The sequence below is a fragment of the Scyliorhinus canicula genome, chromosome 7, assembly GCF_902713615.1.
Source record: "Scyliorhinus canicula chromosome 7, sScyCan1.1, whole genome shotgun sequence".
Classification (NCBI taxonomy): Eukaryota; Metazoa; Chordata; class Chondrichthyes; order Carcharhiniformes; family Scyliorhinidae; genus Scyliorhinus; species Scyliorhinus canicula.
The window spans coordinates 48,078,252-48,103,835 of NC_052152.1; the positions used below are offsets into that span (position 1 = coordinate 48,078,252).

The 25,584-nt window shown below is 48.2% G+C and overlaps 2 protein-coding genes across 2 annotated transcripts in view; one reads left to right on the forward strand and one right to left on the reverse strand.

The window, feature by feature from the left end:
- The window catches only part of mix23 (mitochondrial matrix import factor 23), a 29,408-nt gene extending 20,440 nt beyond the window's left edge, over positions 1-8,968 (reverse strand). Inside the window, exon 1 of the mRNA XM_038801953.1 lies at positions 8,880-8,968. Coding sequence (XP_038657881.1) covers positions 8,880-8,930 — 51 coding nt within the window. The 5' untranslated portion in view covers positions 8,931-8,968. The remainder of the gene's footprint in view (positions 1-8,879) is intronic.
- A 214-nt stretch (positions 8,969-9,182) lies between these two features.
- Positions 9,183-25,584, forward strand: part of LOC119968939 (protein FAM162B-like) — a 28,252-nt gene continuing 11,850 nt past the window's right edge. The window contains exons 1-3 of the mRNA XM_038801952.1: positions 9,183-9,372; positions 14,145-14,253; positions 23,071-23,179. Coding sequence (XP_038657880.1) covers positions 9,216-9,372; positions 14,145-14,253; positions 23,071-23,179 — 375 coding nt within the window. The 5' untranslated portion in view covers positions 9,183-9,215. The remainder of the gene's footprint in view (positions 9,373-14,144; positions 14,254-23,070; positions 23,180-25,584) is intronic.

Here is a 25,584-nt window from a genome sequence, read left to right on the forward strand (position 1 = left end):
TAGTGGACCAGGTTCGCCTGAGAAGGGGGTGGGTGGGACAGGTGTTCCACTCTGGATTGGACGCAAAGAACCGGGGGGTGGCGATTCTGGTGGGAAAGAGGGTGTCGTTTGTGGCGGAGGAGGTGGTGGCGGATAAGGAGGGTAGGTATGTGATGGTGAAGGGTAAGCTGCAGGGGGAGAAAGTGGTGATGGTCAACGTATATGCCCCGAACTGGGATGACGCGGGTTTTATGAGGCGCCTATTGGGCCTCATTCCGGGACTGGAGGCAGGGGGCTTGATCATGGGGGGGGACTTTAACACAGTGCTGGACCCCGGGCTAGACAGATCGAGCTCAAGGACCAATAGGAGGCCGGCAGCGGCAGAAGTGCTGAGGGAGTACATGGAGCAGATGGGAGGAGTAGACCCATGGAGGTTTGGTAGGCCGAGGGCGAGGGAGTATTCCTTTTTCTCCCACGTCCATAGAGTGTACTCCAGAATCGATTTCTTCGTGTTGAGCAGGGGGCTGATCCCGAGGGTGCGGGAAGCTGAGTACTCGGCCATTGCGATCTCTGATCATGCACCACATTGGGTGGATGTGGAAATGGGGGAGGCGCGGGACCAGCGCCCGCTGTGGCGGCTGGATGTGGGGCTGTTAGCGGACGACGAGGTGTGTAAAAGGGTCCGGAAGAGCATTGAGAGCTATCTGGACTTGAATGACACGGGTGAGGTGCAGGTGGGGATGGTCTGGGAGGCCCTGAAGGCAGTGATCAGGGGAGAGCTGATCTCCATAAGGGCGCACAGAGAAAGAAAGGAGAGGCAGGAGAGGGAGAGGCTGGTGGGGGAGCTATTGGAAGTGGATAGGAGATATGCGGAGGCACCAGAGGAGGGGCTGCTGGGAGAACGGCGCAGCCTGCAGGTCAAGTTCGACCTGCTGACCACCAGGAAGGCAGAGACGCAGTGGAGAAGGGCACAGGGCGCGGTCTATGAGTATGGGGAAAAGGCGAGCAGGATGCTGGCACACCAGCTTCGCAAACGAGATGCGGCTAGGGAGATTGGGGGAGTGAAGGAGAGGGGCGGGAAGGTAGTGCAGAAGGGGCAAGAAGTGAACGGGGTCTTCAGGGATTTTTACAAGGAGTTGTATCGGTCTGAGCCGCCGACGAGGAGAGGGGGAATGGAGGACTTCCTAAACAAATTGAGGTTCCCAAGGGTCCAGGAGGGGCTGGTAGAAGGGCTGGGGGCGCCAATAGGGCTAGAGGAGCTAGTCAAGGGAATAGGTCAGATGCAAGCGGGGAAGGCGCCGGGGCCAGATGGGTTCCCGGTGGAATTCTATAAGAAAAATGTGGACTTGGTGGGACCGGTACTGGTACGAGCCTTTAATGAGGCGCGAGAGGGGGGGGTTCTGCCCCCGACAATGTCGCAGGCTCTGATCTCCCTGATATTGAAGCGGGATAAAGACCCCGTGCAGTGCGGGTCCTACAGGCCTATCTCGCTTCTGAACGTGGATGCCAAGTTGCTGGCAAAGATCCTGGCAGCTAGAATAGAGGATTGTGTGCCAGGGGTAATCCATGAGGACCAGACGGGGTTCGTGAAGGGGCGGCAGCTCAACACGAACGTGCGGAGATTGCTGAATGTAATTATGATGCCGGCAGTGGAGGGGGAGGCTGAGATAGTGGTAGCGCTGGACGCGGAGAAGGCATTCGATAGGGTGGAGTGGGAGTACCTGTGGGAGACGTTGGAACGGTTTGGGTTTGGGGAAGGGTTTATTAAGTGGGTGAAGTTGCTCTACTCGGCCCCGACGGCGAGTGTAGTGACAAACGGGAGGAGGTCGGAGTATTTCGGGCTCCACCGAGGGACCAGGCAGGGATGTCCCCTATCCCCCCTACTTTTCGCACTGGCGATTGAACCGTTGGCGATGGCACTGAGGGGTTCAGGGGGGTGGAGAGGACTGACTAGGGGAGGGGAGGAACATCGAGTATCGCTGTATGCGGATGATCTACTGCTGTACGTGGCAGACCCAGAAGGGGGAATGCCGGAGATAATGGAACTATTAGCAGAGTTTGGGGACTTTTCGGGGTACAAACTAAATTTGGGCAAAAGCGAGGTTTTTGTGATACACCCGGGGGACCAGGGAGAGGGTATTGGGAGACTCCCCTTCAAGCGAGCAGGAAAGAGCTTTAGGTACTTAGGGGTGCAGGTGGCAAGGAACTGGGGGACCCTCCACAAGTTGAATTTTTCCAGGCTGGTGGAACAGATGGAGGAGGAATTTAAGAGGTGGGACATGGTACCGTTGTCGCTGGCGGGGAGGGTGCAGTCAATCAAAATGACGGTCCTCCCAAGGTTCTTGTTTTTATTTCAGTGCTTGCCCATCTTCCTCCCTAGGGCCTTCTTCAAAAAGGTGACGAGTAGCATCATGAGCTACGTGTGGGCGCATGGCACCCCAAGGGTGAGGAGGGTCTTTTTGGAGCGGAGTAGGGATAGTGGAGGGCTGGCACTGCCCAATCTCTCGGGGTACTACTGGGCGGCAAATGTGTCAATGGTGCGCAAGTGGATGATGGAAGGGGAGGGGGCAGCTTGGAAACGAATGGAGAGGGCGTCCTGTGGTAACACAAGCCTGGGGGCCCTAGTAACGGCACCATGGCCGCTCCCCCCCACGAGGTACACCACGAGCCCGGTGGTGGCGGCCACCCTCAAGATATGGGGGCAGTGGAGGCGACATAGGGGGGAAATGGGAGGTCTGTTGGCGGCGCCAATAAGAGGGAACCATAGATTCATCCCGGGGAACATCGACGGGGGATTTCAGAGCTGGTACAGGGTGGGCATACGGCAGCTGAAGGACCTGTTTATAGAGGGGAGGTTTGCGAGCCTGGGAGGGCTGGAGGAGAAGTTTGAGCTCCCCCCGGGAAACATGTTCAGATATTTACAAGTGAAGGCATTTGCTAGGCGGCAGGTGGAGGGGTTTCCCCTGCTCCCCAGTAAGGGGGCGAGTGATAGGGTGCTCTCGGGGGTCTGGGTCGGAGGGGGGAAGATATCAGACATCTACAAGATAATGCAGGAGGCGGAAGCAACATCAGGGGAGGAGCTGAAAGCCAAGTGGGAAGGGGAGCTGGGAGAGCAGATAGAAGACGGGACGTGGGCGGATGCACTGGAGAAGGTCAACTCTTCCTCCTCGTGTGCGAGACTGAGCCTCATTCAATTTAAGGTGCTGCATAGAGCTCACATGACGGGGACAAGGATGAGCCGGTTCTTTGGGGGTGAGGACAGGTGTGTCAGATGTCTGGGAAGCCCAGCGAACCATGTGCATATGTTCTGGGCATGTCCGGTGCTGGAAGGGTTCTGGAAGGGGGTGGCAAGGACGGTGTCGAAGGTGGTGGGGTCCAGGGTCAAACCAGGATGGGGGCTTGCGATCTTTGGGGTCGGGGTAGAACCGGGGGTACAGGAGGCTAGGGAGGCCGGAATACTGGCCTTTGCGTCCCTAGTGGCTCGGCGAAGGATATTAATTCAATGGAAGGACGCGAGGCCTCCAAGTGTTGACACTTGGATTAACGATATGGCTAGCTATATTCAGCTAGAAAGGATCAAATTTGCCCTGAGAGGGTCGGTACAGGGATTCGCCAGGCGGTGGCAACCTTTCCTTGACTTTTTAGATCAGAGATAGACGTTCGGGGTCGTGGCAGCAGCAACCCGGGGGGGGGGGGGGGGGGGGGGGGGGGGGGGGGGGGGGGAGGAGGGAGGGGGGGGAGGGAGGGAGGGGGGGGGGGAGGGGAGGGGGGGGCAGCAAGGGTCGTGGGGGGACATGCACGACTGTAACGCGGGCAAGTCTGCTCGCTGCTCATGTCTGAAACTGTAGGCTGCCTTGTTTGTTAAGGTTGCCTGGGGGGGGGGGGGGGGGGGGGGGGGGGGGGGGGGGGGGGGGGGGGGGGGGGAGAGGACTGGTGCGCGCGAGAGGGCGGGCGAGGGAGGGACATTTGCCTAGAGGGATTGTGTTGTAAATAATTTAAAAATTAGTAGGGGTAAATGTTTGTATGGAAAACTCTTTCAATAAAAATTATTTAAAAAAAAAAAAAGGTGTTCAAACGAATAAACGTAATTCGGAAGTGTGTTTTGTGCATGCGTACTAACAGGGTTGTAAGGAAAACCTGAAAGCATTTTTGTTGCGACAAACTTTCGGGAGTTTTGTGAACGGAACATAGCGTAAGCCTTACCCGTTTCGTGAAACATAACCTCAACACCCCCTGTTCCAAATTAAAGTGAGTCAGAGAAAATGGCCATGCAGGCAATGGAACGCCTCATGAATCCAGAACAGTTTGTGGTCGCAGCGACCAGCAGTAGCCGAGTAGGTCAGTGTCCCGTGTGGGAGCTGGAACTCCGCAAGTATCTGCAAGGAAAGGGATGGCCCCTTTGGAAAGAGTTCTGTATGAATGAGGAGACAGGTCCCGGAAGTATAGGACATACTTGGTGGGAGAACCTCTCTCAAATTCATAAGAAAAACCTTAGTAAATCACGCAAGCCGATGGCAATTGTGTCCTGCTTGGCACAATTGCGAGGCACAGAGGAGGTCGTTCAGACGCTCCGGGCAGAATTAGAAGAGAGAAATCGGATGAGCAAAGTGGATGTCAGGGACATCGAGAAAGAGAATATGGAACTTAGAGGGAAGTTGGCAGAGAAAGGTAGAGAGGTGGATGATGCCAAGAGGGCACATCAGTCTTGTCTAGCCCATCTCAGCAGTTCCCAGACCCAGTACGAAAAGGCCCATCAGGACGTGCAACGTACCGTCCTGATAAGAGAGGAATTAGAGAAGCAGGTAGAGGCTTTGCAGAGGCAATGCTCTGACCTAAAGGCAGCTTTAAGAGCACTCCATGCTGCCACCACAGAACAAAGACAGAGTACAGTGGATCATGCGAAGTGTAGAAAGCAGATTGCGGAACTGCAATCTCTGCTTTCAGTGCAGAATGGGTTTCAAAGTACTTTTGGAACAAAGCTAGATGAGGAGAATGCCCCAGACTGGCAGGAATTAAGTGAGACAGCGCAGCGTTATGTTCAAGGAACATGTGCGCCAGCAGCGCAGCAGAAAAGACAAGCAACCCAACCCCCCACAGATCAGATAGTTACCGCACCAATGAATCCAGTCACCACTCAAAGGAAAGCGACCACAGAAGGCGCACCCAATATTACTTACACCACCCCCTTAACTGTAACCCAACTCAGGGACGCGTGTGAGAAGATCACTCCGTTTCTCCCCACCGCAGACCCCCACCAATTTTTCACGAAAGTGAAACAGCAGGCAACCATGTACGGCCTGGACGAGAGAGAGCAGGTTAAGCTCACGGTTCTGAGCTTAGACCAATCGGTAGTAGCAGCCCTCCCCGACCCACAGAACGTTGGCGGAGGCACCCTAGAGGAAATGCACACCTCCATTTTAGATGCCATAGGGTATAACCGAGGTGACCCAGTCGAAGGACTTAACAAGTGCCGACAAAAGAAAACAGAGCACCCCACAGCATTTGCAGGAAGGCTGTGGATCCATTTTAACGCAGTTTTCGGCGATTTAAATAGAGCCTATTTGAACCGTGAAAATATGGTTAAATGGACGCGCACCATAATTTCCCTTGCAACAGATGCAGGGGAAAATGAGGGGAGTCACAGGGTGTGACTTGGCCAGTCATTTTAATGGGTCAATTGGAATGAGAGGACAGATACACTAACAAGTACAGATATTAAACTGTGTATTGACAGATACTGTGCTTGATCCCATAGCTTTCGAAGGACGAAAGAGGGTTCACAGCAAGGATCGGCCATACAGGAGGAAGAGAAAGAGAACGAAAAGAAGACCATGATGGAAGCCTACCTATTACTGTTAAATGTTGTATTTGCATATGTGGAAGCAAGTCACGTTTCCCCCACAACCCCCGCCGTCAATGTTTCCCTCACACCAACTTCCCCGTGCTCAGCTCTGATCAGCGAAGTTCAGACCTGGTGCACAAAATTTATGACATGGTACTCAATGTCATACGTGATTGAATCACTGCTAGTGATTGCAATCCTCTGCATAATTGTACAGACCCTCAGGTTGAGGAAATGGAGAAGGAGAGCCTCCCGTTCCTGCCCCTCAACCATCTACGGAGTTCGATCCCCTATTTTCGGTTTCCACCAATCCCCCCAGCCCCTCAATGAATAAAGCACTATGTTAATAAAGGATACCCATGTATTATATTGTTCTGAACTCGACTGCCGAGTCAGAAAGTGATATGTAATGTGGTGTGAATGGTTTTTAGACTGTAATAAAATGTTTAAAGTAAGATAAGGACAGTAGTTGTGATAGGTAGAGGTTCCCGGTTTTGGTAATGCATGTCCCCTTTGACATAGCGCCAAGTAGAAATGTCAGATAAAAAATTTTTCTTCCCATAGTTAAAGACAGAGTAGACGCCCAGGAACTTGCTGAGGTCAGGGAACACAAAGAGGGCACCCAGAAGCACTCGAAGCAACGTGCATAGGTGATCCTACACAATTTTATTGTGAGGATCACAAGGAGGGAATGTAGCCACCTAAGATGGACACTGGGCTACAAAATGGAGAACTGCTAAGGCTGCAGGGAGAAAACAGTCTTAGCAAGGACAAGCAGTTTGCAGAAGGATAATTAGCATTCTGCACGTACAGAAACCAGTTTGTACAATTAACCAGTAGACATGAAAATAGAGTTGAGGTCACAATCTGATCAGCCACAATCTTATCAAATGGTTGAGCAGGCTCAATGGCATTCTTATACAATTTCATATATATGTTTATAACATACTTTTTAAGAGATATTTAATCATCCTTGGGATGTGGATGTTGATGGTATGGCCAACATTTATAGCCTAAGAGATGGTGGTGTAGCCCTGCCTTCTTAAACTGCTGCAGTATGTATGGTTGTTATTCCCAAGGTGTCGTAAGGTAGGAGCATGTAGGATACCGACCCAGTAACAATGAAGGGACAGTGTTGTGTTTTTAGGTCCAGGTGGTGTGTGATTTGAAGGTGGTGGTGTTTCTATGCAGCTGCCACCCTTGTCCTCTAGCTGGCAGAGGTCACAAGTTTAGGAGTTGCTACAATGCATGTTGCACATGGTACACATGGTGTGCAGGTAGGGGAGGGAATGAACATTTAAACTAGTGGTTGTGGCATCGATCAAGTACATTGCTTCTCTCCAAGTGATGTTCACTCTTAAGTGTTACTGGAGCTGCACTCATCCATTGAAGTGGAGAGCATTCAATTAAACTCCTGACTTATTCTTTGTAGCTGTTTGGAATGGCTTTGTAGAGTCAAGAGATGAGTCAATTTCTACAAAGTACTCAAACTATGACCTGCTCTTAGTTATAGAATTTGCAGTGCCGAACAGTGTCTTATAGCACAGTATTTATATAAATGGCGCAGTTAAGTTTCTGATTAATGGTGATTCCCCCAGGAAGTCACCAGAATGGTCTTTGCCTGATACAACTGTGGCATGAATTTTACTGGTCACTTATCAATCCAAGCTTGAATGTTGTCCAGGTCTTGCTGCATGTAGGCACAGATTGCTCATTTTCTAAGGATTGGAAACAGGAATGAACACTGCAATTATCTGAAAACAGGACAGGTAGATAAGGTGGTTAAGAAGGCCTAAGGGATTCTTGCCTTTATTAACCAACAGGTTTATTTGGTATCATGAGTTTTCGGAGCGCAGCTCCTTCATTAGGTGAGTCCATCAGTTGGACTTTAACCTAGTGTTGTAAGACTTCTTACTGCGCTAAACCCAGTCCAATGCCAGCATCTCCACATCATCTTTATTCACCGAGGCATTGAATACAAGAGCTTGCTCTTATAACCTTTATTCACCAAGGTTATACTAGAGCTTTATAAAACACCAGCTGGAGTACTGTGTACAGTTCTGGTGACTACACTATAGAAAGGAAGTGATTACACTGGAGAGGGCGCAGAGGAGATTCACTGGGATGTTGCCTGGGTTGGCTCGGGTTGTTTGGGGTTAGGCTGGATAGGCTGGGGTTGTTTTCCCTGGGGTATAGTAGGCAGAGGGGGGACCTATTTGAAATGTACAAAATTCTTAGTGGAGGGGTCAATAACCAGGGGGCATAGATTTAAGTTAATGGGCAGGAGATGTGAAGAAAAACGTTTTCACCCAGAGGGTGGTGGGAATCTGGAACTCATTGCCTGAAAGGGTGGTAGAGGCAGGATCCCTGACAACTTAATAAGTATTTTAGATGAACACTTGCAATGGGACCAAGTGCTGGAAAAGGAGTTTAGAATAGTTTTTGTTTGATGATCCCGCACGTACGCGATATACTGAAGGGCCTCTCTCCGCGCTGTAAAACTCTCTGACCACCTTAAACAGGGAACTTTGGATTTGGATTTTGTTTATTGACACGTATACCAAGGAACAGTGAAAAGTATTCATGCTGGTTTGAGGTTTGCATCAGGCATTCTGAAGGTCTGCTGGACACTTGGAAACTTTCAAACTTAGCACCGAGTAATTATTTTGCATGATGACCCTATGTAAGATTTATGTCAAAAAGTAAACTGTGGCGTTGAGCAATGCAGTCTCGGCCATTCACCCAGCTCGCCCAGAGGGGTAAAGTCCAAAGTACTCCGCTGGAATCTCGATCAGACGGCGGGCCTTGAAAATAGGAGCGGCCACTGAATCTCCCTCCTCACCCGGCTCATCGCCGGTCAGTGCCTCGGCTCTGCTGTGCTCGCCCCAACCCGGGGCTCCTGAAGGACGAACCCCCTCCCCCCGCCCGGGGTCCCCACACATGGCGCGCGTCCAACCGCCGTCAGGTGAGACGGGAACCCGCCAGCGCGCGATCAGCCGGTGTCGGTCCGCGGCTCGGGGCTCGCGACCCGCTCCCTCCTCCCTTCATCCCCGCGCACCTGGAACTCGGAGAAATCCTGACAATTCAGCTCCTCGCTGGGCGCCGCCATCTTGCCGCCGCCTCTCAGGACCCCGGGCCTGTCTCCGCGAAACGCCTGCACCGCCCGACAGAGGCGAAAATATAAAACAGAAGCTGGCGTTTTACTGTGGAGGAACTTTCCGGCCAAGTGACAATCACTGGCTTAAACCCTGTCGCATGTCCTTCCCCCACCCACACAATTGGCGACCGGCGTCGTCTGCGACTCCAAAGGACCGATTGTAATCGCCTCGATTTAAGTGTTAGGCCCCCCCTCCCCCACGGGGACTCGGCTGACCAGCCAGTGGGCAGAGCAGTGATGTGGAGACACTGGGGAGTGGCGGCAGTTGGAGGCCTCCGCCTGGCGCTCAGGGCAAACCGGGGGCGGCCGCGCCGGTGGTTTGGCAGCAAACCCGAGGAGGGCAAGTGTCCGGCGGGAAGCGGCTCGGCGACGCCGGCCAAAGCTGGGGCCGGAGGTAAGCACGAAGCTTCAGCTGGGGAAGTACTGGCTTGGTCCTTAACATGAGCAACCTCACCCCAACCCAGAGCCCTCACATTGCGCCAGGGCCACCCCGCTCCTGACCTTCCCACAACCTTGACTCAAAAGGGGCACAATTAGGTGAGGTGAGAGTGATCGCCCCTGACATCAAAACAGCAGTTGACCCAGTGTGACATCAAGGAGTCCGACCACAATTGAAGTTAATGGGAATGGGGGGACTCTCAACAAACTGGAGTCATACATAACATACAGGAAGGTGGTTGGTAGGCGTCAATCATCTCCCTGTTAGGTCATCACTACAGGAGTTCCTCACAGTAGTGCCCCAGGTTCAACCACCTTCAGCTACTTCATCCCTTTCCTCCTTGATAAATTCAGAAAAGTAGATGTTCACTGATTATTGTCCAGAGCCATTTGTGACTCCTCAGATACTGGAGCAGTCCATGTCTCTATGCTGAAAGACCAGACCTGGATGACATTCAGGCTCGGGTTGGCGAGTAACAGTTGTGCTATGCAAGTGCTGGTAAATGAACATCTCTGACAAGATATAATCAAGCCTTTCCATTCACCTGAAGAAGGAGCCGTGCTCCGAAAGCTCGTGTTTGAAACAAACCTGTTGGACTTTAACCTGGTGTTGTAAGACTTCTTACTGTGCTCACCCCAGTCCAACGCCGGCATCTCCACATCAAAGATATAATCTAATCACTCTTGTTAACATTCAGTGACATTACCATCACTGAATCTTTCATAATTAACATCATGAGGGAGGGGTTACCATTGACCACAAACTGAACTGGGCCAGCCATATAAGTACTGTGACTGCGAGTGAAGGTTGGGAAATTTGCAATGAAGAACTCCCCTCCTGACTTCCAAAAGCCTGTTTACCAGTACAATTCACAAGTCAGGAGTGTGAAGGAATACACTCGAGCTCAACATCCAGGTCAAAACAGCCTGCATGATCAGCACCCCTTCTACCACCTCTTGCATTTCTGGCTGTTTAATCTCTAATTTTGTGAGTCTTCACTCACTTGATTAATTTGTCCCTTTGAGACTTTTACTATTCCAGCAATAACAGTCCAGTGACATAATTCAGAAGACATTTATTAAGTACAAAAGGTAATACTTGAAGTTGAATAATGACTTTACTGGCTTCATGCAGGTCTTGCCTGCTGGTTCAGGTATTCATACAGTCTCTTCTCAGCAATACCTTTCATTTTTCATCTTCCTTCTCAATGTGCCTGGATGTTGGTGCTTATTAATCTTTTCAAATCAAATTCTGATTAGTTTGGGTGGGGCAAGTTCAGTCTCTGGTTTTTAATGTGATCATCATCTACAGATGTCACTTCGTGTTATCTCCTGACTGGTTCCCTAAAGTGGAAGTTACCTGTGGAACAGTTCTGTTCCTTCATTAAATTTCATAACTTTCTACTAAGGTAATTGTTGTTCCATGGTGGTTCCCCAAGGTGGCAGCAATCTGTGGAACAGTTCTGTTCCTTCATTTAATTTTACAGCTTTCTACTAAGATGATTGTAGTTCTATGATTTGCTTATTTGAGATAAGAGAGTGTGTAATGTCAAGTGCTGATTTAGGCTCACATTCCTAAATGCGTAATCAATGTATGTGTATCAATATTGCACATCCTATAGAATTCTTATGAAGACTGGCACCTCTGGGTTTTGGTTGAGAGATCTGCTTCGCTGGTGTGTATTTCTATAGTAACAATTGGTGGTTGCCACAAATTAATTAAAAATAGGAAAAAAATATGAAGTGGCTCACAGCCTTAAAACTAATAGAAATTACCAAGTTGCTTCATACATAAAACCAACACAAAGCATGGAGAGAATCAGTGTTTAAAGATAATCTGTGTGCTAAAGCTGGTAACAAGATACATTTAGGATACATTCAATTGATACATGTTCAGAAGTAATAAGTGCAAAAGAAGAACATAGCTACAAGAATGTAATTTTTTAATTTACCGAGCCAAAGCAATATATTGGCTTAAATAATTTAAAATCAGCTGCCTGCTTTTAAGGCATTACAATTTAAAATATTACATTTAGGACATGGGCTGAAGGTTTGAAACCTCACAGCAGTTCTTATCACACAATAGCTTGTTTTATCTCCTCCCGAGTCTTGGATAATGAGCACAAACTGATGTGTTCATTGCTAGGGAGTGGAATGGTTTTAGCATTGGATCCATTCTTCACACCAATAGCTTGCAGCTAAATTACACAAATGTAGCTTTGCACAGACCAAGGGCTGAGTGATATATTTAATTTGTCAAGTAAGGATGCAGTTGCTCTTTCACAGAAAGAGGATAGTCAAATGGAATCGGTGATATTGGTTACAATTAAGTAGGATATAATTAGGTTAATTCATTAATATGCTTCAATTACTTCAGTACATATAACAAAACTGTTAAACAGGAACTTTCCTACACGCTGACAGTGTGTAATGTAACCAAGGCTCCTTCTGACATACCTATGACACATACCAGTAGATGCATAGGAACGGCAGCACCTGCAAGTTCCCCTCCAAGCCAGATGGACTGCAGCAGTTCAAGAAGGTGGGCAATTAGGGATGGTTAACAAATACTGATCTTGTCAGCAATGTTCACATCCCATGAAAATAATTTGGGGAAAAATCCTCCTCCTCCTTCACACTCTCTTCACTGATCACCCCCCCCCCCCCCCCCCCCCCCCCCCCCCTCGCATTCCCTCCTCCACCCCTCTTCCTTGGTAGGAATAACTCTAGGCTTTCTGCACACAGCTACAACATAAGATTGAAACACATGTTCAAGGTCAGTTATTAAAGTTTTATGAGTGCGACAGAAAAGTGAAGGACGATTTGGAACAGGCCCAGATTGAGCTGTTCTGATAAGGATAATGAACAAGTGTTACTTGAACAATAACCTGGACAACATGTGCACTTCAGACCACCAGACCTGTTGTTTTCAGTAACATCTCCCTGTCTGCTCTTCCTCAGAGCCATACTGGCCCTATTCCCTAGTTCTCCCTCAATGCTTTCACCTTCTGACATATTGCTCCGGTACCCACCCCCCGCCATACTAGTTTAAACCCTCCCATGTGACACTAGCAAACCTCGCGGCCAGAATATTTATGCCTCTCCAGTTTAAATGCAACCCGTCCTCCTTCTTATACAGGTCACACCTGCTCCGGAAGAGCACCCAGTGGTCCAGATAACGGAAACCCTCCCTCCTACACCAGCTGTTTAGCCACGTGTTTAGCTGCTCTATCTTCCTATTTCTAGCCTCACTGGCACATAGCACAGGGAGTAATCCTGAGATTACAACCCTAGAGGTCCTGTCTTTTAACTTTCTGCCTCGCTCCCTGAACTCCTTCTGCAGGACCTCATGCCCCTTCCTGCCTATGTCATTAGTATCAATATGTACAGCAACCTCTGCCTGTTTGCCCTCCCCCTCAGGATGCCCACTACCCGAAGCGCCTATCTGTGCCCCTGACTATAAGAGTCCCTTATGACTATTGCTCTTCTGCGCTTTGACCCTCCCTGCTGAACATCGCTGCGGTGCCACTGCTCTGGCTGCTGCTGTTTTCCCTGATAGGCTATTTCCCCCCCCCCCCCCCGACAGTATCCAAAGGGGTATACCTGTTCAAGAGGGGGACAACCACAGGGGATTCCTGCACTGACTGCCTGCCCCTTCTGGTGGTCACCACAATTTATACTGTGCCTTTCATTTAAAAAAAATTAGAGTACCTACCCAATTCATTTTTCCCAATTACAGGGCAATTTAGCATGGTCAATCCACCTATCCTGCACATCTTTTTGGGTTTGGGAGGCACGGTAGCATTGTGGATAGCAAAATTGCTTCACAGCTCCAGGGTCCCAGGTTCGATTCCGGCTTGGGTAACTGTCTGTGCAGAGTCTGCACGTCCTCCCCGTGTGTGCGTGGGTTTCCTCCGGGTGCTCTGGTTTCCTCCCACAGTCCAAAGATGTGCAGGTTAGGTGGATTGGCCATGATAAATTGCCCTTAGTGTCCAAAATTGCCCTTAGTGTTGGGTGGGGTTACTGGGTTATCGGGATAGGGTGGAGGTGTTGACCTTGGATAGGGTGCTCTTTCAAAGAGCCGGTGCAGACTCGATGGGCCGAATGGCCTCCTTCTGCACTGTAAATTCTATGATAATCTATGAAACATGGAGAGAATGTGAAAACTCCACACGAGAGTGACCCAGAGCCGGGATCAAACCTAGGACCTCGGCGTCGTGAGGCAGCAATGCTAACCACTGTGCTGCCCCTTATTGTGCCTTTTATGATCTCCATATATCCCAAAGCACTGGACAACCAATTAAGTACTTTTGATCTGTTGTTACTGTTGTAATGTAGGACACATGGCAGCAAATTTGCACATAGCAAGGTCCCACAAATAGAGCTAATGTAATGAACAATAAATACTGGCTCCTGGAATAGTGTCATGGGGGCTTTTAAATTCATCTGAGAGGGCATGCTGCGCCTGAGTTTAACATCTTATCCAAAGGTGGCCCTTCTGATACTATCGCACTCCCTCAGTACTGAAGACCAGCCTAGATTTTGTATGCTGAAATCTCTGGAATGGGATTTTAACCGCAACCTTCTGATTTGGAGTGGAGTGTGCCCACTGAGCCAAGGCTAACTTATACTTTTGACATTTTATGTTCTGCAGTGTTGTGTAACACAAGCTAATTATTGGGTAACTGTGGTCTATGAAAATAACTTGTGTTCTTTTGTTTCTTTCAGGACACTCAGCTTTCAAATTACCAGGTTACAAGCCTTCCACTTTTGATAAAAAGATGTTAATGTGGACTGGTCGTTTCAAACGAGTAGAGGATATACCCCCTGTGGTTTCGTAAGTGGTGAAACGGGTATGGGATTTTACTGGTTGGTGGCTTTTTAAATTGTGGTGTGGTGCTACCTTCCTTGGGAAACAATTTGTATTTTTATTCCGTCATTAACATCACTGCAAACAGCAATAACCTGTTGAAGATAAAGTGACACAAATATATAGTGACACAATAAAGTGAGAATAAATCTGAGATTTCTATGTAATGCCATGGTAATCTGGTTTGGGCAATGATGAGTACTGTAAGTGTAATTACCATTCGTTACTAAAAGCAATAGGATTTTTTGTCAGCTGTGTATCATAGAATCCCTACAGTGCAGCAGGCCATTTGGCCCATCGAGTCTGCACAGCCCTTTGAAAGAGCACCCTACTTAATCCCACGCCTCCACCCTATCCCCGTAACCCTATCTAACCTTTGGGGTAATGTAGCATGGCCAATCTACCTAATCTGCACATCTTTGTGCTCTAATTTTCAAGCTTGTCTCTGCCTGCATCCCCAACCACAGGGGTTGGGGGAGAAAGTAGCCACAAAGTAGTTGCTTGAACTTGGGCACTTAACCTAAGGAGCAGGTCGATTTTTCCCCATCCTACCAAGCTGGTAGGCTCCTGGAACCTCTCTGGGATCTTCTTCACAGTCTTCAATGTCTCGGTGGGAATCCTTGGAGAACTTTCTTACTTCTTGACCTATGTGGCAACTTTCAACCTGGATCACTTGTTTACTGTGCACATCCATGGCAAATGGGGTTTTGTTGGTGGAATTCTGGTGGCTTTGAAGCAGACCATGGAAGACACGGTGATAAAGGTGCCAACGGTGCAAATGAAAGATGTCCCAATGATGGTGCTAGCTATTATTGGTGACCCGTGGTTCACTATACTTCTCAATAAACTCTCTACTAAAAATGAAATGAAAATCGCTTATTGTCACGAGTAGGCTTCAATGAAGTTACTGTGAAAAGCCCCTAGTCGCCACATTCCGGCGCCTGTCCGGGGAGGCTGGTACGGGAATCGAACCGTGCTGCTGGCCTGCTTGGTCTGCTTTAAAAGCCAGCGATTTAGCCCAGTGAGCTAAACCAGCCCCTATGAAATGAAAATCGCTTATTGTCACGAGTAGGCTTCAATGAAGTTACTGTGAAAAGCCCCTAGTCTCCACATTACGGCGCCTGTCCGTGGAGGCTGGTACGGGAATCGAACCATGCTGTTGGTCTGCTTTCAAAGCCAGCGATTTAGCTGAGTGAGCTAAACCAGCCCCATTACTGGCATCTTATGGGTATGCACTCCTGTCCAGTTCGGTTTTTCTTTGTTTCTACCATAAATTAGCCATAGCCGAGGAGCCATGTCTGAACACTTTTTATTTTCGCCCTTCTTTCCTGAGATTCTGCAGCCACTTGTCTCCATCGTGGCCAATGTGATCGACAGTATGTAGAAAATAAAAATATGTAAACAGGCAGTCAGGCGACATAATGTTGCAGCACCACCATCCATTACAATAAGCCTACCTGGCACTGACGTATAGGATGCAGAACGGAGACTACAATTGGCATTGAAAACTTTGAATGAACGGCTGAACCTTGTTGAATATCAAGTAGCTCGGCCCAGTATGAATGAAGATGACAGAAAGAAGATTTGTCTGATATGCCTTTACTTCCCAAGAGCAGCAAGAGGGCTGGAGATGATTCGCGAACACATTGCATTCCAAGGTCTTTCATAAGAATCTTAAGAGGCCATCAATTGATAAATTGTCCAATTGAGTGCGAGTGAAAGTGGCGTTACCTGCTGCACAGATGCTACCAATCGCATGAATGGCCTTGTATGTTAGTTTCTGTTTTGTGGCTGTCACATGCCATTGTGATTCAATCTTGTTCTGCCTTCCTGTCGCAGGTACAATGGATAGTAAGTACAGATATCCAGTATGCATTTTTATTTGGCTTTCCAGTTGTTCTGGGATCTTGGGAGGTTTTATTATGTTAAAGATGCTGCCTAAGTACAAGTTGTGGGTGTTGCTGTGACTAACACTATTTCTACATACAGCATTACTGACCCTAATTGGGGCAGCACGGTAGCATTGTGGATAGCACAATTTCTTCACAGCTCCAGGGTCCCAGGTTTGATTCTCGGCTTGGGTCATTGTCTGTGCGGAGTCTGCACGTTCTCCCCGTGTGTGCATGGGTTTCCTCCGGGTGCTCCGGTTTCCTCCCACAGTCCAAAGATGTGCTGGTTAGGTGGATTGGCCATGCTAAATTGCCCTTTGTGTCCAAAATTGCCCTGAGTGTTGGGTGGGGTTACTGGGATAGGGTGGAGGTGTGGATCTTGGGTAGGGTGCTCTTTCCAAGAGCTGGTGCAGACTCGATGGGCTGAATGGCCTCCTTCTGCACTGTAAATTTTATGAAAAGTCTATGATAATTACTACCGACATTCATAATTGCACTCGGAACTCCCAGCTTGTCTTGGACTTTGATTCTATCACTTCTATCCTGAATTTTGCCCTCCCTGACTGTGCTGCAGTAATGCAGATCACAGACCATTCCTTACTTATGACAATTCGCTGACTGCATCCTCTACTTCCTCACTAGGCATCGCAGGTCTTTCATCAGTTCCTGGAAATATCACCAGCTGCATCCTTTCTTACCAATTAATGTAACTATTAACTTTAACATGAGACTGCCGAGGGCACACGCAGAAGAGTTTTGAGCTTCTTTCATGATACAAATGATCAAATTGGCTGTTCCCGTACCAGCCTCCCCGAACAGGCGCCAGAATGTGGCGACTAGGGGCTTTTCACAGTAACTTCATTTGAAGCCTACTTGTGACAATAAGCGATTTTCATTTAATTTCAAATTCTGTCGGGGGCGATGATGATAGTGCGGGATAGGAGAGTCTGTTCCTTTAGGGAATTGTGTCTTTTGAGTGTGAATGCCTCATTTATGCGAACTTTTTATGTTTGAAGATATTTTCTGTGCATCAGTACTCAAATATTTCTCTCAAACCTTTTCCTAAGTCTCTTTAATGGATATGTGCAAAGTGACCCACACTACTGCAGAGTTACTTTTCAACTTGGTGAAAGTACATTTTCTATTTTCCCATGGCATGTGAGAGCTGCTGGCAGGGCCAGCTTTATTGCCCAATCTTTTACCAGTGAGAAGGTGGAGGCTAACCACCTGCAGTCCCTGTGGTGTAGGAAGAGCCACAGTGCTGTTAAGGAGGGACCCAGAATTTTGAGCCAGTGATGGTGAAAGAATGATGATATAGTTTCAAGTCGGCATGTGTGTGGCTTGGAGATGAGCTTGCAATTGCATCTGCTGCCTATGCTGTTCTAGATCAGAGTTTTTCAAAGTGTGGGTCGCGGGCAGGTGTCAGAAGGGTCGCAGGGGCCACGGCCGCTAACAATTTTGTATTTCATAAGGAGAAGCCGTTCCCCTGTAAGAACAAGACTTTAACAAGCTATTAACTCAATACGAAGCTCAGAGGTAATGTACCTCGGCCGCCAGCACTCCAGTGCACGTGCTTTTAAAGCTACCCGACAAGCTCGAAACGTTCCTCTCAGCGACTGCCCAGCTCCAGATGTAGCTGCCACATGAATGCTGCGTTAAAAGTCCGTTCTCTTCTGAACAGCTGAACCATCCACCAGTTAGCATAGCAACAATCCCTAGGTGTTAGCATTTTTGCTGCAAGCACAAAGGAATCTTTGACTGGCAGCCAAGTAGGAAGATCTTTCATTTACTTGTCCTTACAACTGCAACAGATTTTGGACCAAATATCAAATTCAACGGACAGTCAGCGGATCCACTTGATTTTTCTCTCCATCACTGGCCACGGGTTTGCCTGTCAGTGAACAACTTATTCCGTCATTGGCAGTTTTTTTTAACATGCTTCGTCTGCAACAGATTGGAGTTAAATAACATTTTCACAGCATGTTTCCTTTTCGGTGCTTTGTTCTATTCTATATAATTGGAAAGTCTTCTGAAAAGCAATTCCGCCGGGCAATATACCCTGGTCATGCTGTGAGGGGATGGCGCAAACTCTGAACAAGTCCTCCGAGTATTGATGGTTCATGTTGGACATAATGTTTTCGACAAGCAGGAGTGTGGAGCAGATATTGAGCTGCTTTGTGAAAATTGGAACATTGCAAAACCTAGACTGGTACGGTGAAAGGAATATCGGTGTAGCTTGCTGTTGACCTGATTTTGAAGTGAATGTTTTCATGCTCTAGTTTGAGTCCCAGGGAGGAGGGGGTGCTGAGGGGCTTGGGGGTTGATGGGACATGCCACGGTTGTTGCCGCGGAGTTGGAGGCGTTGGGCAAGGTGGCCATATCCTCAATGAAGAAAATAACCAGCAAGAAGCTGTGGCTGCTCCTCTGCTTCGTGAGAATTGTTGTTTGTTTCTTTTTACAAGAGACAATGTAAGTACTTGGTGCCCAAGACGAGAGAGCACCCGGTGAAAATAGGCCATTCATTGATCATATGCAAAATGTCCTTCCATCAAGGATTAATGATTCATTAAGGTGGAATACCTCCTACATCTCATGTGTGGCCCTGGATGTGAATTTTAATAGATTGGAGGATATCAATCACGGCTGTGCATGCCTCACCCTGTCCTCGCTCAATCCTGGCATAAATTCAATGCACCAGGAGCTACTGCATAGTGGGTACAAATTGGAAAACTAGATGATTTTCCTTCCCTACCTTGCCTGGGGCAAGAAAACGTCAGTGTCCTAAACATTGCCTTGACTCAGTGTGGACTGGAAAGCAAATGTGGCGTGGGTCCCGAAGGTTGGCCAGTTGTCAAATATGGGTTCTGGGAAAAAGTTTGAAAAATACTGTTCTAGATGGTACAAGTTTTAAGCTTGGAAGGTGCTGTCAAAGGAACCTTGGCAAATTGCTATGGTGCTTCTTATAGATGGTGCATTGTGTTGGAGAGAGTGATTGTTTATGGTGGTAGATGGGGTGGCGATCATGTCCTGGATCGTGTCAAGTTTATTCAGAGTGTTTTTGGAGCTGTACTCATTTAGTCGAGAGTATTTCATCACACTCCCACTTGTGCCTTGCAGATGGTGGAGAAGATTTGGGGAGTCAGGCGGTGTATTACTTAACACCAATTTCCCAGCCTCTGACTTGCTCCTGTAACCACAGTATTTATACTTCTGATTCAGTTATGTTTCTGGTCTCTGGTAACCCTTGCATCGTTTATTGGGGATTCAGAATGTCATTGAATATCAAGCTGTAATGGTTAGATTCTCTCTTGTTGGCAAGAACTGGCACTTTTGTGAATGTTGCATGCCATTTAACAATCCAAGCCGCAATATTGTCTAAATCTTGCATGCAGTCAAAAGTGGTAGAGAACACTGTGCAATGATCTGGAGCAATTCCCACCCTAATCTCATGATTAAGGGAAGGTCATTAATGAAGCAGATGAAGATAATTGGACTTAATAATAATAATAATAATAATAATCTTTCTTGTCACATGTAGGCTTAAATTAACACTGCAATGAAGTTACTGTGAAAAGCCCCCAGTCACCAAATTCCGGCGCCTGTTCAGGTACACGGAGAATTCAGAATGTCCAAATTACAAAACAGCACGTCTTTCGGAACTTGTGTGAGGAAACCGGAGCACCCGGAGGAAACCCATGCACACACGGGGAGAACGTGCAGACTACGCACAGACAGTGACCCAAGCCGGGAATCGAACCTGGGACCCTGGAGCGGTGAATCAACAGTACTAATCACTGCTACCATGCTGCCCATTGGACATTGCTCTGGGGATTTCTCTCAGGAAAACATTGGGGCTGAGATGATTGGCCTCCAACAACCATCTTCTATTGGGTATGATGCCAATCAATGGAACGATTCCCCTCGATTCCCATTGATTTCAGTTTTGCTAGGGCTCTTTGATGCCATGCTCAGGAAATAATGCCTTGATTTAAGAGGCAATCACTCTTGCCTCACCACTGGAATTCAGCTCTTTTGTCTGTTTAAGTCAAGACTAGAATAAGATCTGAGTTGCCCTGGCAGAACCCAAAATGAGGATCTGTGAGCAAGCTCTTGTGGAATAGGTGCCACTTGGATGCACTGTCAATGACATATTTCCATCAGATTGCTGATAATTTGAGAGTGGACTGATGGGTTGGTAACTGACTGGGCTGGATTTGCCCTGCCCTTTGTGGACCGGACCATACTTGGACAACTTTCTACATTGTGGAGTATGTACCAATGTTGTAGCTGTACTGAAACAATTTGGCTTGCTGCCTCAGCAAGTTCTGAAGCATAATCTTTCAGTATTGCAGCCAGAATATTATCAGGGTTCATAGACTTTGCTGTATCCACTGTGTTTAGCCATTTCTTCATATCACAGAGTCAATCAAATTGACTGGGGCATGTCAAAAAGGGGGCTGAGATGGATCATCCACTTGGAACATTTGGCTGAAGATGGTTGCAAGTGCTTCAGTCTTTTGTTTCTTTGCACTAACGTGCTTGGGATCCCCCATCATCTGAAGGTTGGGATGATTGTCAAACTTTCCTCTTATTAGTTATTTAATTGTCCACCACCTTTCATGACTGGATGTGGCAGGACTCGCAGAGCTTTGATCTGATCCACTGATTATGGGATCGCTTAATTCTGTGCATGCAGTTTCTATTCTAGATCTAGAACAGTACAGCACAGAACAGGCCCTTCGGCCCTCTATGTTGTGCCGAGCAATGATCACCCTACTCAAAGCCACGTATCCACCCTATATCCGTATCCCAACAACCCCTCCCCCTCCCCGCCCTTAACCTTACTTTTAAGGACACTACGGGCAATTTAGCATGGCCAATCCACCTAACCCGCACATCTTTGGATTGTGGGAGGAAACCGGAGCACCCGGAGGAAACCCACGCACACACAGGGAGGACGTGCATTGTTCAGCACTTATGTAATCCTCTGCTTTGTCTTCAGCAGGTTGGCAACTGTGTTAGGAATGCCTGATGGTGCTCTTGGATGCTCTCCTACACTCATTAAACTAAGATTGGTTCTCTCGCTTGATAGTAATGGTAAAGTATGGGTTATAGTGAGTCATGAGGTGAAAGATTGTGGTTGAATACAATGCTGCTGCTGATGGCGAATAGTGCCTCATGGATGCCCAATTTTGAGCTGCCTTGTCTATTCTGGATCTCTCATTTCAGCACATAGTAGTGCCATACAACTGGACTGCCTGCTGTGATAGTGGAGTCAGACACTTTAGGAACTTTCAAGCGGTTATCGGATAGACACATGGAGCACACCAGAATGACAGGGAGTGGGATAACTTGATCTTGGTTTTGGACAATGCTCGGCACAACATCGAGGGCCAAAGGGCCTGTTCTGTGTTCTACGATGGAACACATCCTTAGTGTGAGGACAGGATGTGGTCTCCACAATGACTGTGCAGTGGTCACTCCTACTAATTCTGTCGTAGACAGATGTATTTTCAACAAGTAGATTAGTGTGAGGGTGAAGTCATGTAGATTGTTCCCTCTTGTTGGTTCTCTTAACATCTACCACAGGCCCAGTCTGGCAGATATGTCATTCAGGATTCAGCCTGTTCATTCAGTAACACCATTACTGAGCCACTTTTGGTGATGGCCATTGAATTCCCCATCCAGAGTCACGTTCAATGCCCTTGCTACCCTCGGTATTTCTTCAAGTCATACTGATTCATCAGTTGAGGCAAGGCAGTAGCGGTCCAATCAGTGGGAGGTTTCCTTGCCCACGTTGATCTGATGTCACAAGGGCTGTTTTTATGACAATCCAGTAGTTTCATGATCATCATTACTCAGTTGCTTTTTATTCCGCACTTGCCTCACTTTTTAAAAATTAAGTTATTTGAGTGCAGTGGCTGGACATGGAGTGATTTTGATCTTTGGTCAGTTGGCAGAGCAAAGCGAATGAAGGACTGGAAACTGAAAACAACTCCTCACAATTACTCTCATTACTCCTGTCCTCTCAGGCAATAGTTAATGGAATTTTTTAAAAAACCCATAAATAACAGAAGTAGAGTATCACACTGTTACTTTTTCAGAGTTCTGTTTTAGATTGCACAAAACTTTACACAAGGTTAATCCTATAATCCAACACTATTAGTGCTCCAATGTTGAAATGAAATTGTGTGCAATATAAAATATTTTCATGTTTGTGGTCTTGGATGTGGTATTGATGTCACCACACTTATCAATTTGCACTTGCAGCAGTTGCAGTGCAAAAATACAGATGAAGTTTTTAAAAATCCAAATTCAGTGCTTTCTGTGACATGGATAATTCCAACAATTTCTGGACTTTTATTTGCCACTGGATAAGTGTGGATGCTTTTGAAAATTGACATGGCATTTCAACTTCTGGGATTCCAGTTAAATGGAAGCTTAAAGAATGGACCTAGGTCATTCAGCTTCTTGTGTCTTGACAAAATGCGTGCCCATCTGTGTTCTGATATTAAACTCTTAATTTACTCCTCTTAAAAGATGCAGTTATCTTCAGCTACTTGACACCTAACTTCTTTCCTTCCATTATAGAATCTTCAGATAAACTGATACAAAAACAGAAAATGCTGTACAATCTCAAATCTGATTTTGTTTTAGATTCCAGTATCTGCAGTAATTTGCGATTAACATAGAACCCCTACAGTGCAGAAGGAGGCCATTCTGCCTGTTGCGTCTGCACCGACTCTCTGAAAGAGTACCCCACCTAGCCCGCCCTATCCCATAACCCCCAGTGGTTAGCACTGAGGCAGAAGTGCTAACCCCTATGCCACCCTTCTCTTAAAAATTAACTGATACTTGACACTTTTAAAAATTAATGTTGTTTTATTTGTTTCAGGTTTGAGATGATTAATACTGCAAGGAACAAAATGAGGGTTAAAGTCAGTTATGGTATGGTCATCATAACAATTCTCTCCTGTTTTGCAACAATCATTTCAGGAAAGAAGGTAAGGAGGAAATCTTACTAGCTGGTTCAAAAATTGATTGAATATTATTTTTTTAAAATAATTTTTATTCAAGTTTTTTAATAACAATAACAAATTTTCTCCCCGCAATTTAAAACAAACAAGGCATGTTACCACGCCAAAACAAAACAGGAAAAGAACTCTTTCCCCCCAAAATAAATAATAACAAATAGCAATACAAGAAAGAAGAAAATAACATAACACACCCCTCAACCATCACCAAACCCCCCCCCCCCCCCCCCCAGGTTGCTGCAGAGATCGACCACTCTCTACCCCTTCACCAGGAAATGGAGAAAGGGCTGCCACCGCCGAAAGAACCCCTGTACCGACCCCCTCAGGGCAAATTTCATCCTCTCCAACTTGATGAACCCAGCCATGTCGTTGACCCAGGTCTCCGGACTCGGGGGCCGCGTATCCCTCCACTGTAACAGAGTCCTGCGCCGGGCTACTAGAGACGCAAAGGCCAGAATACCGGCCTCTCTCGCCTCCTGCACGCCCGGCCTGACCCTAGACCCAACCACTTCCGACAAAATCCCCGCCACCCCCTTCCAAAACCCCTCCAGAGCCGGACATGCCCAAAACATATGGGTGTGGTTTGCCGGGCCACCCGAACACCTCCCACACCTGTCTTTCCCTCCGAAAAACCGGCTCATCCTTGCCCCCGTCATGTGAGCCGCCCTGTGCAGCACCTTCAGCTGAATTAGGCTGAGCTGTGCGCAAGAGGAAGAATTCACCCTCTCCAGGGTGTCCGACCACGTCCCATCCTCAATCTCTTCCCCGAGCTCTTCCTCCCATTTCGCTTTGAGCTCATCTACTGAGGCCTCCTCCTCCTCCTCCTGCATCAGTTGGTAGATAGCCGAGATCTTCCCTTCCCCGACCCACGTCCCCGAAAGCACCCTGTCCTGCACCCCCCTTGGCGGCAGCCACGGAAACGCCTCCACCTGCCTCTTAACAAAGTCCCTGACCTGCATATACCTAAAAGCGTTCCCAGGGGGGAGGTTCCACTTCCCCACCAGCTCCTCCAGAGTCGCGAACTTCCCATCCAAGAAGAGGTCCCCAAACTGTCTGATGCCTGCCCTGTGCCAACTACCAAATCCCCCACCCGTTCTCCCTGGTGCAAAACAGTGATTGCTCTGTATCGGGGTACAAACTGAGGCCTTCACTTCCCCCCTATGCCGCCTCCACTGTCCCCAGATTTTGAGGGACGCAACCACCACCGGACTCGTGGAGTACTTCGCCGGGGGTGGTGGAAGTGGGGCCGTCACCAAGGCCTCCAGACTCGTACCCGCACAGGATGCCACCTCCAGCCTCTTCCGTGCGTGACCCTCCCCTTCTGTCACCCACCTGCGAATCATCGCCACGTTCGCCGCCCAATAATATCCACACAGGTTGGACAGTGCCAGGCTCCCTACCTCCCTTCTTCGCTCCAAAAATACCCTCCTTACTCTCGGGGCCTTCCGCGCCCACACACCCTCGACTTATTCACCCTTCTAAAAAAAGCCTTCGGGATCAACATGGGGAGGCACTGGAAAAGAAACAAAAACCTCGGGAGCACCGTCATTTTAACCGACTGGACCCTGCCCACCAACGAGAGCGGAAGCGCATCCCACCTCCTGAACACCTCCTGCATCTGCCCTACCAGCCTCAAAGTTAAGCCTATGCATAGCCCCCCAGGTCCTAGCCACGTGAACCCCAAGATACCAAAGCTCCCCGCAGCCCTCCTCAACGGGAGTTCCCCTATCTCCCTCTCCTGACCCCCCGGGTGCAGGACAAACAGCTCGCTTTTCCCCACATTTAGCTTATATCCCGAAAAGTCCCCAAACTCAAGTATCCTCAGCACCTCTGGCATCCCCTCCGCCGGGTCCGCGACATACAGCAGCAGATCATCTGCATACAGCGACAACCGGTGCTCCCCCCTCGCACAATCCCTCTCCAACTCTTCGAGTCCCTCAGCGCCATGGCCAGGGGCTCAATTGCTAACGCGAAGAGCAGGGGAGACGAGGGGCACCCCTGCCTCGTCCCTCTGGAAAGCCGAATGTCCTCTGACCTCCTCCCATTCGTCACCACACTCGCCACCGGGGAGCTATACAGCAACCTCACCCAGCTAATGAACCCCTCATCAAACCCAAACCTCCGCAACACCTCCCACAGGTAACTCCATTCCACCCTATCAAAAGCTTTCTCCGCATCCACTATTTCTGACTCCCCAATCACCGGCGCCATCATCATAACATTCAGGAGCCTCTGCACGTTGGCATTCAATTGTCTCCCCTTTACAAACCCCGTTTGGTCCTCATGAATCACCGTCGGGACCACATCCTCCACCCTCCTGGACAACACCTTTGCCAACAACTTGACATCTACGTTAAGGAGCGAAATTGGCCTAT